Raw genomic sequence first — 14,112 nt, 5'->3', positions numbered from 1 at the left:
TAGAAATCATAAGCTAAAGTTAGGGGCTTTTATTTTATAAATAAAAGTGGCTTTTTTTTTTTTTTTTTAAAGGTGCTGACTACCCACTGTGTCAATGGCTATACAGAAGCATTAGGAATCATATAAATGTCAGGTCATATTGGTGTAGGCACCTAAATTTGGAATCTGTGTGCTAGGGGTTCTTTTTCTGTGGGTTCTACCTGGCTTTTTTCACACGTTAGGACTTTGGTTTGAAATTTTAAATTCCTCAGTGCAGGGCATATGTTTGTGCTGTTTCTGCAGATTGGAACTTCCGAAACAGATGGCATGAAGATTCTGAAGAATCAGACTTGGACACCCTCTCTTAAAAGTCTATGAACACTTTATTTAATTATTGTAGTGGAGATGACGGTTGAGTGGGGAAGAAGACTCGGGGGAGTAGAGTCCAGCTTTGCTTCTCTTGTTCCTCCCTCCTCCCACACTGCTTACCTTATGTGCACTGTTACTTATTCTTTTATACAATTGCTGGGGTTTTGCTTCTTCTGGTTACTTTTTAATGTAAAAACTATAGTCTTCTTTCCATTTTTCTTTGTTAAATATTTGATTGTATTTTTCACCATTTATTTTACATTCTGAGTTCATTTGATTAGTGAAATATAAAAAACAATATATTTCATTTTGAAGCAGCATTTCTTATAAGAATAATTTTTGGAGGGATAAAGATGCATTGCACATATTTCTGGGATCTTGGCTGATTTTTAATATATTGAAAAACTGAAAGAGAACATGTAGGAATGCTGTACCTCCTTGCCTGCTCCCATAGGCAGTGAAAATGATTAATGCTTGTCATGCTGAGCTTGGTGTTTTCCTCTTATAGGAAAATCTTGGAGCTGCTTTTTTCTTACTTCCAGTGACTTAAATAGAAGCTATTGAGGTGTTTCTTTTTCTAGCCTTGAGAAGAACTAAAATCTCCTTGTATTTATAAACTAGACTGGAAAGAAGATTTCAGTGCTGCTGAGACAAGTTTTTCTGCCTACTAATAGGTATAGTCAAGGGAAGTGAAACAGCTTGCTTTGGAGCAAAGTTTGAGAGTGTAGGGTAATGAAAACTGTAATGAGAGCTTCTTCTCAATTAGCAGCTCTTTTCTTGTGTACTTCTCAGACAAATTTTTCAGGGCAAAAAAATATGGAAGAAAGTGGAGATGACTGGCCAGTCAAATACATGGTGAGAGGACCTAATAAAAAGTAAAGTGATCATTCAAGCTTACTCATTTCTATAGGAAGTCAGCATAGCTGCATCTTTAGCATAACTCTGCCACCCTTTACTTCTCAAAGCATCCTCTCCTTCTAGGAAGAGAAGTATTGCAACATATTTCCAAGGAAAAATGGGATTTTGAATTTATCCTTTTTCATCTAATCCACTCCCCTTGGAATAAGTACATTCCCACCAATCTTACAGGAGACTTTGCTTCAAACACAGCACCAAGTGCATACTGAGCAACTTCTAATTAAAAAAAACCCTCAAAGATCACTCTAAGTGATGAGATTTACACCAATTTGTTAAGCAAAATGTGTGACAGAACTTGATGAGTGTCTATTAGGTGACTCTTGTCTCCTGCTGCATCTGAATCCCTTACAAGGAAGAGAAAAAGGTCACAGCATTTATGTTTTGTAAGGTACACCATCATAGCTGTGAGCTGGGGTGATGTGTTCTCCTAGACTTGAGCAGGATTTATTTCCCTATACTGAGAAAACTGAGTGAGAATACTCACAGAGAATATAAACTGGGTTTTTTCTCATTGTTTTTTTTTTGTTGTGTTGTTTTATTTTGCTTTAGCTGAGCTCCAGTAGTCCAAGGCCACCTCCAAGGCTTCCCACTCCCTGAGCTGAATGGCCACAGGCAGCTCATTATCATGACTTGTGTTGCTGTCTCCAGCATTTTAAAAACTCTTTTTCTGTTTCTCTAGCAATAAGAGTGAAGTCATCTGCACTGCGACTCTTAACCCTTTTAAAAAGAATTTCTGTTAAAATATCCGTCAAGAGCCTCAGCATGGGCTGTACGTGCTCTTGCTGTAAAATAAGCATATCACTGAACTTGATGAGTGCCTGGGGAAAACTGCAGTTGCTGCTCTGTGCCATAGAGTCCCTAGCCAGCATGCTCACGTGGATTCCCACCCTGCCTTTATTGTGAGAATATTAGGAAACAGAACAGAATATTTCAGTTGGAAGGGACTTAGAACAATTGTCAATACTTGGAAAGTTACTTCAATTCTTTGCTTTCACCTTCTCCACTGTCTCTCTCCTTTCTGGCATTTCAGCCTGTAAAATCCTTTAGGTTCAGCCTGACATAGACTTGCTGGACAGACTAATGAAGCTGTCTGTGACCCTCAGTGCTGCCCAGAGTAGGACCTCTTTTAAGGTGATGGGATGCTGTTTCCTCTAGTCACCTCTACAGCCCTCTATCCCATTCACAGTGCACCCTGCCAGACACATCTTTTGATTTCATCTTTGAATCATTGTAAATATTGCAGGAATTAAAATAATTCATGCTGGTTTATCCTGAATGGCCAAACAAAATTTCTCTGTGACTGGAGTGGGACTTTGTGTGTGTGGAGCCAGGCTCTGCTGCAGGCAGGCTGCATTGCTGCTGGTCTCTCTTGCTTAGCAGTGAGAACACTGCCAAAGCATAGATGTCTTACAAAACCAACCACAGCCATCCCCCATGGCTGCTTTGGCAGCATTAAAATCAGTAGCAATGTGGTCTTTCTGCCTTTTGGATTAAATGGAAATGTTGGGCTGCATCCTAGGTCTGTGGAAACATTGGATCTTCTTTCTCCGAGGTCTGCTATTTCCCCTGAAAGTCTCAGCTTTGAGGTGGTTGATTCATGAGTAGGGAGAGATTTTTCAGCACTTTAGGAGCATGAATTTAATGTTTGCCATATCCCGAAGATTGGTGTTGTGGCAAGGATGGCTGAATATTGTGTGGAACTCTTGAACTGTCAACATTGATTAAAGCAAATTATCATGGGCTTCATACTCATTTAATGTACAGGGCCAAAGTTTGAAACCAAACTTCTGTATCTTTTTAGTTCTACTGAAAAAATAGGTTTTTTTAGAGGAGTAAGGCCATCAGTTTGCTTTAAAATCTCAGTGTGGTTTACAAATTGAGTCCTTTTTGCTTGATCTGATTGGAAAACATGAGTGAGAGAACCTGTTTTTTAAAAAAATTAGTTTTGGATTTTTTCTGTTGTTGGGAAGATGCAGGTGGTAGGAGATACAGTTGGAGTTTCCTGCTCACTTTCCTACCAACTTCAGCACAAACCAGAGACGGAGCTGCCTTGTCAAGTTAGGGCACAATACATTGCTGCTTGTTTATTAGATGCTTGAAATGAGCGTGTATTCGGTAAGGCAGCTCTTTAGGAATGACTGACAGTAACAGGCTTGTTTGTCTTTAAAGTGAGAACTTGTATCTTGCTGTTTAATGAGGGATTTACAATGGTATTTAGGTTTTGTGCATAAATTTCAGGAGAGTTTTGTCTTGCTTTCTCATGAATATGGATAAATTCAATAAACTGAGAGGAGTATTTTGTCAGTTAAAAGTATCTTGGGCACCCTTTAAACTGAGGATGTGTGTGCAAGAATTCCAGTTCTTGCTTGTCAAAATTTGAAGCCGCTCTGTAACATCTCCTGTTTTATTGTCTACAGAACTGTGAGCATCTTGAGTCTGATTGCCATTCTCTGAGCTAACTCCTTTATCAAATCTTTCTACAGTTCTGAAGTCGTAGAATTCTTGAGTTTCACTGTTTATGCTGTGTGGTTTCTTTTTCAGCTTACTTAAGAATGTACAGTTTCACTGCATTTATTTATCTCTCCATCACTGTTTTTTTTTAAGCTAATGTACCAATCTGGCCAGTGTCCTGTGGTAAGGGATATCCAGTGGCCAAATTTAGTAGTGGAATATGCTTTGCTTGGCTGTTCTGTTCTCAATTATGCCATTGCACTAGAGAAGAATGGCTGTCTTTCATGCTGCACTCTGTGTGTGTGGGTTCTTGTCTCAGTCATGAAACTGAGAGAGCAACATACATGGAGTAACTGAAGCAAAGATTAAACTTGTGGATATTTTAGAGTTTTTATTTGTTGCAGGTAATCAAAGTGTATAGTGAAGATGATACTAGCAGAGCTTTGGAAGTACCAAGCGATATAACAGCCAGGGATGTGTGTCAGCTCTTGATATTGAAGAACCACTATGTTGATGATCACAGCTGGACTCTCTTTGAACAACTTACCCACACAGGTTTAGGTAAGACTAATAATATATAATGAAATGATGGTAAATGAGGTGTTTGGTTTTCATTTTCACATGGGAGTACAATTCTAATAGAAAGGCTTGGAAGCAAAATGATGGGAAGTTTCTCCTGATTTTTTTATTTTTGGGCTTGTTGCTTCTGATTATTTTTGAAAGCATAGGTATAAACTAGATTTTTTTCATGGTACATTTGCTTCTCACTGCTTGATCTGCATCTGTGAGAAGGATTTGGAAGACACTAACAGTTGAAGTTCTCACTGCAAATTCTTCCTTGCTCTCCCTTGTTTTTATCTGGCAGTTCTTTCTCTTTTTTGGGTGGTATTTCCTGCTTATCTCTAGAAAGACTTGGGTTATTTTCATTGGAAATAAAATCCTGTTAGTTCCTAACACACCTGAGTGAAATATCTGACATCAGGGACTGAAAGAGGTTACACAGTACTATTTTATCTTTACTATAGAATTTGGTTTTCAGAAATAATATCAGAGTGGTATAGTCAGTATTTTCCTTCAGAAAATACTGTCAGTGTTTTCCTTCACTACATTCAGTTTGGCTAGATTTATGGGAGACTCTGGGACAGCTCTACTTTAAAAGGAAAACAAAACCATTCCTCCAGACTTCCACACAGGACCAGTGAACTGTATTGAAGCAATGCCATGTGTAGTACTTTAAGTTGCTGGTAACAAGATGTTCTGAAATTCTTTCACTTTGTCAGTGTTCTTCTAGTGTAGTAAGACTTCTCTTTTTCTATTATACAGTTCAAAATGTGTAATCTGTGGTTTCAAAATATAACATCTGATCTCTGTTCTCTTTTGATGTGTATAGGTGTACTTTTGCTGTATAAAAAACATAAAGCAAATTAATTGTAGGGAGAAAGGGGATGTTTGCAGAGATGTAAAAAATGTAGAATACAGGAAAGGCTTTCCTTAGCAAGAGAGGAGTTTAGAAGCCCACTGCTGGAAAGTAATAGTGAACTGAATCTCAAGTTTGACAATCTTACTTGCTTTTAGAGCATGGTGTTTCAGTACTGGGTTGTGTATGCTTTTGATAGGAAATTATGTTAGAAAAAATCTACTAGAAGACAAATGCCAAAGAAATATGGTTATAGTTTCACATCACTCAAAATTTCCATGTTATTCTTGAACTTTGGCACTGTACTAGAGCTAAAAAAGGTAGTACTTCTGCAACTTCAAGGGCAGTTCCATCTGCTAGTGCAAAGTGTGGCTTGAAAAAGAGGATGTTCTGGATGCCTTCCTGCATTCTAAAATACATAGAAAACTCCATGGAGTTCTTAATTCTCAAAAGAGACTGTACTGGTACCTGGTAACTTCAGTGCTGTTGATTAAAAAAAATGTACACACCAGGAACAAAAATCAAACACCCCCACAAACATTCTCCCTGGCCACTCTCTCCATCCCCCTCAATGTGTATTTAAATGTGGCTAAAAGCTATTGTTAGAGTCCCTTTCCTCCTCTGGATCTATCTAGGGAATCCAGCCTTGTGCATTTATTGAAAATAAACTTGACTGTGCATCTCTGACTCAGTTATGCTTATCAGCTGTATTTTAAGGATGAACTACAAAAGCTAAAACTATTTTCTGCCCTTTTATACTCCTTTATCCTATGAAGGTAGACACAAACGTTTTTCAAATTTCTTTTCTTGCTTTGTTAAATATCAAAGATATTTGTAACCTTTTGCACTGAATGTATCAACTGTAAGATGCTTCCAACTCAGAGGAAGGTCAGAGTTAAATCTGGGTCGAGGTTGAAAATGACTGCTATAGAAGAGGTAGCAAAATGGCTTTAGAAAGCAGTGCTATATAAACAGCAGAAGTGTTTTCTGTATTTTGTAGTGTAGCTGGTGTTCAAGTAGTGTTGGAACTATTGAAGAAGATGCCTTTGAGCAACCATGCCAGAACAATAGTGGCACTGTTTCTCCAGCTTTCTGGAGTGGCCCAGTACACTTTTTGACAAGTAGTGCATTTTCTTCAATCTGGAGAATTTCTTGGAAGATTTCAATATCAAATAATTAGTGAAAATTTTTTCCCTAATATTTTGATATTCTCGAAATTGCTGAAGACCTTCATTCACTCTGCAATCTTATAATTGCTCCAGCTGCTTTCAGTGTAGTTCTAGAAAAAGGTGAATGCTTAATTTTAAAAGTAAAATAATTTCCTAGATGATGAGGTTGGAAATTCAACATTACTGGCCAAGGAAAGGAACAATTTTAGATATCCCCTCTGTATTTTTAGAGTACTGAATGATAATGGAGTTATTTTAATGATGCTGCTTTGGATCTGGTTTTGTTAGAAGGAGTTAAGGTATTCATCTTGACTTGCCTTAAGTATATTCTTAAGCAATGGAAGCGTAGTTTGAACAAATACTTTTCAAATTATGAGTTAGTTTGGGATTGTTTTCTGTTTGTTACTGCTGTATGTTTTACCCATGTAAATTTGGAAAGTCTTTTTCATCTCATAAGTTAAGTGAATTGGTATTGAAAGGAGAAGTGCTGTGAGCAAATGTGTGTGTCTATGTAAACTCCAGGATTAGGTGGATTAATAATTCATCCATCAATTAGTGAACATTTTCTTTAAAATCTAACAGCTGTCTGAATACTCTCAAATTAGATATAATTGCATGAATCTCAGTGAGCTGAGCACAGTGTTCTACTTTTAATCAAGACAGACATTAATTACATTGCTGGATTGTGCCTTCATTGCTGTGTGGAGGTATCTGCTGAGAAGGTTTAAAAAGGAAAAAATCCCAACAAAACTCCCACCTAGAGCAAAGCATAAACCCACGGTCTCTGTATTTCAGTTTTCACAAACATCTATGCCCTTGGGTGCAGAGCTCTATTGTTGAGCACTAAGGATGGTTGTGCCCTCGCTGCTGCTGCCTTGGCAGCCTGGACGCTCAGCTTTCCTCCCCACCTCCCAGGTTCTGCAGCAGTGGGGGTTCTATTTCAAATAGCTGAAGTTCAGCAATTCCTGCAGCTCCATAAATCAATATATTTCAGAACCGTGTCTTTCTGGTACATGTTCTGTTAACTGGAATGGTTTTCACAATGTCTAAGATCATTGAAAGCAGCTGAAGTGTGCCTAAATTAGGATGATGCCATGTCATCCCTACCACCAAGTACCTTGGTGCTCTAAGTCCCATGCTTCCACTGCAAGTCCCCTGAGCAAGGCAGGCTCTGAAAACAGAACAGTTATCCATAACTGCTCTCCTTTGTAAGGGAAGTACTATCTTCATCCAGAAATTTTTCCTTTTCTACTGAGAAATGTTTCTGCTGGCTGTAAACAGTTTTCTGTTTGCTTCTGCAGCTGAACACACATTTTCTAAGGCTCCTCTTTTGAGTAGAGGGCAGTGCCTTGGCCAGGCACATCAGTATCCTTCAGTCTCATTTTGATTTCACTCTGCATTCTTTCAGGCACTCTGTGAGGATTCATAAAGCACTACCTGTGTAATAGTGCTGAGCAATGTTTTTCTATTTTTTATTTAGTTTAAATTTTTTCCCCGCTGGGTGGCTGGAGAAGAGGCTTTTTGAAATGTGTTCTATCATGTACTCCAATATTAAATCTTTCATGTGCATTAAATATTTTCCATAGCTAAGGAGGCTGTTGTGGACTGTAGCAGGTGCTCCTCATTTTAGAGATAGTAATAATAAAGAGATGATAGAAGGGTAGGTAGATATTCTCCAGTCTAGTTGGAAGACAAAAAGGATGTACCTAAACAGAAGGGCCGCTTTTTCATGTCAGCATTTAAGGATTTGATTACAGGGCTGTGTTTTTGGAGGGCACTCAGTGTTTCAGTTCCTTCAAAAAAGTCAGTTTACTCAGTTATAAAATATTTTTTGCTGTGACACCTTAAAAATAAAGAAATATCAGCACCTTTACCCATCTTTTGGGGTGATGCACAATGTCATATTTTTCTACCAAGAAGTAAGTCTTGAGGAAATGGTGTTTTCTTAAATGTCACAATGCCAAGCATTTAAGAGTTTTAAATGTCATCTCAGAGGAGCACTTTCTCTCTATAAAACTGAAGGAAAAAAAATGCTGGTTTTAACTCAGAGCTTCAGTTCTTTGCCCTTGCATCTGAAGAATGTGTTTTGGAATAGAACAACCTGTGCAAGATTTCAAAAGGCTGACTTTCCTTTCACTATTTTTGGGTATTTTTTTATTTTCTGAATTTCTTTATGGTTTTATTTGCTTCATTTAATCTGGTTACAAAATGGGATTTTCATATAGCATCCTTAATCTCTGTCTTTTTGGACTCAAAAATTGATTAAATTCAATGAAGAGCGAGTTAAATTCAATGGAAGTTTAACTTTGCTCTGCTTTTTCTGTAGATCATGAGAGTTCTTTGGCTTTTGCTAGTCATGAGCTTGATATTTGCTTTTGCATTTTCTTTAATTTTTTTTTTTTGGTTTTCTTGTAGGAAGAGCTATAGAAGACCATGAATTAGTGGTGGAAGTCCAGTCAAATTGGGTAATGGAAGAGGAAACCAAACTGTATTTTAGAAAAAATTATGCAAAGTATGAGTTTTTTAAAAATCCACTGGTAAGTCCTAACATTTTATCTGTGAAGTAGTGCAGTTACTGTTTCTAAAAAAGAAGTTTTTGGTGCACACTGATAGTCAGAATTTAAATTTTTTAGTGTAGCAGGAGTCAAAAGGAATAATCAAGAGGGAATATGTGAAATACAGCAATGTATTGTAGTGCATGTCATCATTGGCTGGTCTCTTTCTTGCAGTTGTAAAACAGCCATGTTAATTTTTTAATTTTGGGGGTGATGGGAGCAACAGCTGGGTTTAATTGTATTGAAATTTGCACATGGACATAAAAGAAAATCAAATTTTTGCAACTCAGTGAACTTTTCATCAAGTGACAACATAATATAAAATGAAGCAGTGTGAGGAGGGGCACCTGTAGCAAAGATGATTTTATTGTTGAAGTGAAAATTGAATGTTCTGACCCAGCACTGCCAAATTGCAGCTTCTCCCAGCTGTAGCTAAATGACAACTGACACAAAAGGCCATGAGCAGCCATAACCTATTAGGGGTAAGTGAAAGTGAAGCCAAAGTTAGCATACATAAGGAGTGGAAAGAGAGCACAGATATCTTGTAACTCAGGGCCGTTGCCAAAGGTTAATGCTGCTGATTCAGACCTTGGCTGATGGCAAAGGCCATGGAAGCAGTCCTGGCTCAGCAGAAGGAACCTACCATCTGGTTGCTCCATGGTGTATTTGGACAACTCCTAATGCTGTCTCTTATAAAACCAGCTTGTTTCAGATATAAAAGGGAGAAATAACAGAACTGTGTCAGAGCTTAAAAGATAAAAAGTGAAAGAGAACTCAGATTATCTATGTATGAAAATTATAAGAAGGTAAATATAAAGATAATAAGAAATATAAGTTTTGGGATTTTTTTTTGTTTGATTGAACTGTCTCTGGACAAATTATGATATATTTGTCCCAGATATAGAGATATCACTATACCAGTGAAAAATTTTTCAGCTTGAGATGGTCTGCAGTTAGTAAAGAAGCTTTCACAGGATCACAGGGTCAACCTCCCTGCTCAAGCAGAGTCATCCTAGAGCACATGACACAGGATTGCCTCCAGAGGGTTCTTGAATATCTCCATTGAGAGAGATTTGACAACCTTTCTTGGCAATCTGTTCCAGGATGTGATCACCCACGTAGTAAAGAAGTTCTTCCTTATATTCAGGGGGGACTTTCTATGCATGAGTTTCTGTCTGTCACCTCCAAAAATTAGGTTTATGGATTGTTTAACCAGTGAGGGGAGCTGGTGTGGAGCATGGAGGACCTGCAGCTACACCAGCTTCAGCAGCTATAGCTAAGCAGGGTTCTTCTGGGTGTTCTGCTCCCAGCTATAGCAAGAATGCTTTATCACAATGAGTTACCTACCAGAAGTTCAATTTCATTAAAAATGGAAATTCCTGGACATTGGGTGGCCAAGGGAATATTAACTTCAAATTATTCCAGGCCTTGAGAAAACATTATTTGTGATGGTCAAACCCTTAAAAAAAAAGAGAGAACTCTTTCTGTGTTAGTGGAAGATATTCCAAAATATTTTACTGGGTTTCTAGTGTAATGAAAACAATAGAAAACAATACACTTTTCAGCATGTTGGTGTATAACCTCCTTACTTTGTAGAATATTAACTCCCCAGGCAAGTCTTGTATGTCAACAGCAATAGAAATTACTGCTACAGAAACAACACTAAGGGCCAAATATTGCAATGTGATTTGCACTGGTGTCTGAAATCCTGTTCCAGAGACTATTGATGTTTTCTCAAAATTCTGTGTTTTTCAGCAAATAATATATAGCATGTGCCAAATTTTGGGATGATATTAAGGTAAGCTTAAATTATTGGATCAGGGAATCTTCAGTGTCTTGCACTGCACTGAGAACTTAAATAGCGCATACAAATGAGAAAGTTTTTTTATTTTTTTTCTACAGAACTTTGATACAAGTTCTTGTTGTTACAGAGCTTTTTTCCAGACCATATGATATCTTTTCCAAGTGAGACCAATGCAGCTCTAAGCCACTCTGGGATATTACAGGTATGTGATCCTTGAATGAAGATGAACCAGCACAAATCATAATTTCCCATTACCTGTGCTTTGTGAGCATAGTTCCTTATTGCTGTTGGATCTGTTGCTAGGTTTTGAATAACTCAAGACATGGTTAATACCTTTTTTCCTCAAGAGATAAGAAACAATGTGTCCCTTCCTAGCAGCTATTATATGTCCACACTTGGAAACTTGGATGTCCTTTAAGAATCAAGAAGCACCAAAACAAAGGAAATAGAGTGAAAACATTAAATGCCTTTACTGGGTATTTCAGGTGGAAGACACTTTTTCCTTAAATAGGTGGAGGAGTGCTGTGGTAGAATACCAAAATATTGGTGATGTGACACAAATGGATATAAAAGAAGAGTTAAATGGTTAAACGTAACAAGTAGAAAATTTAGACTGACTAGTATGATTTGTTAGCTTGAAGGCTACTGTAGCCTTCAAAAAAAATTATGGTAGGTCACTCAGTGTTAGTCATCTTTTAAGCAGACACAAGATTCTAATTTACAGTGGGAATAATAAAATGATAATACAAAATGACCGTATCAGGGATCATTGTCTTACTTTCAAAGAGGGGAAAAATGACTAATAAAGGTGGAAACATACACATCACTCTTGTTTGCTTGTCACTAGAAAAATTAAATAATAGAAGAAAAACTTCCACTGGTCTTAAGACAGCAACCCTATGCATGAGTTTTGGGAATAAAGAATGATTGGAAAACCAACATAACACAGGATATTTAGGGCAGAAGCAAAAGAAACACAGAAATTACAATTTTTAAACAATCTATATGATAAGGTCTACCTTTGCATCCACCAGTAAATGAAAACCATTTTAAGTAACTAATTCTCAAAGTACTCTTTCATATTAAATAATTGTATCCTAATAAGAGTGGATTTTAATCAAGTTGTTAAGATTATCCCAAATATAGTAAAAATTTTTGTGAATTAGATTTGACACTTGATTCTGTAAGTAATTTTTACAAACCTAAATAAATTTTTTGTGATTTCAGAAGTGCTGCAAATCTAATGAAAGTTGTTTCCCTTTTGCCACCTACATAATACAGATTTTGCAGTCTAGCATAAACATTTAATTTAGAAAATACTGTCCCCTATGTTAATAGAACATAATATTTTTCCTCATAAATGTAATTTAGTAGTTCAAAAATAATGAGAACTGTTTGTCATATATTCTTGTGCAAAACTTCTTTAAGCCCATATTGTGAGACCCAGAATATGTTCAAAGCTGCTAGGTAAACTTAAAAATCATTCTAAATATATATCTAGTTACTTGTCATTTTGGTAGCTTGAAAAACATGTTACAAGCTCTCCTCTGTTGCTATTTTGTGTTGCATTGTATGCTTAATTGTATTTCATCAAATAAAACTGAATAGGCACAAAGTAGAGAATACCTTGGTGGATTGTGCAGCCATTGTGCACATTTCAGCAGAAACTGTTGGGTAAATTGTTTACAGTGAGTCACTATCTCCTTGGAAACTTTCATTAAGACAAGTTAATGGGCTGCATTATTATTTGTGATGTGCTTGGTTAAGTATCAAAAGAGACATTAGTTTGACAATTCAATGCTTACAAGTGATTAAAAAATCACTTCTGATACTTTTACATTCTTTTATGGTTTGAGCTGTAAGCAAGTAAAATGTTTTCAAGGTCTGTTTTTCTTAACTCTCATTGAAAGTGGAAGAGTGAGTATTTTGGCTGATGATTTTGAATCAGAACATCTTTGTAGAACAGTGCCACAAAAACAAAAGAGAAGTTCATGAGTCTCCTATCCATTTAGCACGTGCTAAGTAAAAGTTCTAGGTCTGGGATATAGTGAGTGTCTGTGTATACCAGAGGGAGGTTTAATTGCTGCCATGAATTAGCCTACAGAGGAGGTGTGTCTGTATTGATCAGGGCGTAGCAGCTCTGAGACACAATGTGCATGTGTAGTGTAGGCAGTCTGGGTCATTTGGAACTTGCTTTAGGCTATTTTTGCAGATTGGATGTTTTAATAGATGTCAAAAATGAACAATTTTAAGATCATTATTAAGAGCCAGGCTTTAATTTCTTTAATCTCTCTGCCATAGCAAGTCCCTCTTTCCCTCACCGGTTTCTCAAATGATGCCATTCCAGGCTTCAGGCTGAAACAGACCTGCACTGCATTTCAGTCTCTTGCCAGTCTCCTGGATGTTGTTTTAATCTCCCCATTGCCTTACTTTGTCTTCCACTCTAGGTTTTGTTGGCCTCCCAGTCTAAACCTTTCAGGTGGACTGAAGTCTGTAGGGCACAATATTGAGATTTAGAATCAATTCTTCACTAGAATTACTTGGTGCTCCCAAAATTTTTCAGCAAGTTCAAGGTAAAAATCCAACTCATTCCCAGTAGTATTGGTCTGGATCATGGCTAGCTGTCATCACATCTTAGAAGAAATCAGTCATCAACATGATTCACAAAGTCTAGTATAATGATGGCTTCTTTAACTCCCTGAAACACTGCATATGTGACAACTCCTTAGTGCTGTCTATATCAGTATCTGAAGGACATGGTGGCATTTGACACCACTCTGCTTATCAGGGTATATATTTCACTGTGTGGGGAAAGAGGGTGCAAGTTTATTTCTGCATATTGTGTGACTAGTAGTCCCTGTCTGCAGTGTACTGTCATTTAGCTCTCCCCTCTTCTTCCAGTACTAAGGATTTTTCTTATTTTTATCTGCATAAACAGGGATCCATTCCTTTCTATAACAAACTTGTATGTACCTCCATTAAAAAAAAAAACCCTACAAAACAAGGGGCAACAAAAAAACCCCAACAAAAACCAAGCTGAAACAAAAAACAACCCAAGGAAATTTTCTCTCCTGCTATAATTCATTTTTGGCATTTATTACAGACATTCAGTTCTCACTCTGAAATATTTTTACTGCTCATCCTTCTGACAGTTAATGGTTTTGACTACAGCTTGTTCATGTTCTATTTTCTCACATAGTCCTCAGCTGTCTTTCCTTAGAAAGGAAAAGATGGATTTAAGATTGCCTTTTCCCTAGCATTACTGCTACTTTATTTTAATTGATAGCATGGGTACAACAGTGACTTGTCGAAGCTTAGCATTGTATTGCTCCTCCACTTTGGTCTGCTGAGTAAGAGAAATGTTTTTCATGACAACATTTCTGGTTTGAAGCTCTTATGGCAGAAATCCTGGGGAAGACACTTGTGCAGGCAGGAAGCCAACCACTCCTT

General features: G+C 37.3%; 1 protein-coding gene across 2 annotated transcripts in view; it reads left to right on the top strand.

Annotated features, from left to right (window-relative positions):
- GRB14 (growth factor receptor bound protein 14) overlaps positions 1-14,112 on the top strand; it is a gene marked incomplete at its 5' end in the record, with an annotated part of 57,583 nt that overhangs the window by 28,541 nt on the left and 14,930 nt on the right. For both annotated transcript variants that reach the window (XM_084209022.1, XM_084209023.1), the window contains 3 exons: positions 4,122-4,278; positions 8,719-8,840; positions 10,790-10,864. In XM_084209022.1, coding sequence (XP_084065148.1) covers positions 4,122-4,278; positions 8,719-8,840; positions 10,790-10,864 — 354 coding nt within the window. The remainder of the gene's footprint in view (positions 1-4,121; positions 4,279-8,718; positions 8,841-10,789; positions 10,865-14,112) is intronic.

The sequence above is a fragment of the Fringilla coelebs genome (genome assembly GCF_963513975.1).
Source record: "Fringilla coelebs genome assembly, chromosome: 7".
In the NCBI taxonomy this organism is placed as follows: Eukaryota; Metazoa; Chordata; class Aves; order Passeriformes; family Fringillidae; genus Fringilla; species Fringilla coelebs.
The sequence above is the reverse complement of the archived record's forward strand: the minus strand, read 5'-3'. Positions and strand labels throughout refer to the sequence as shown.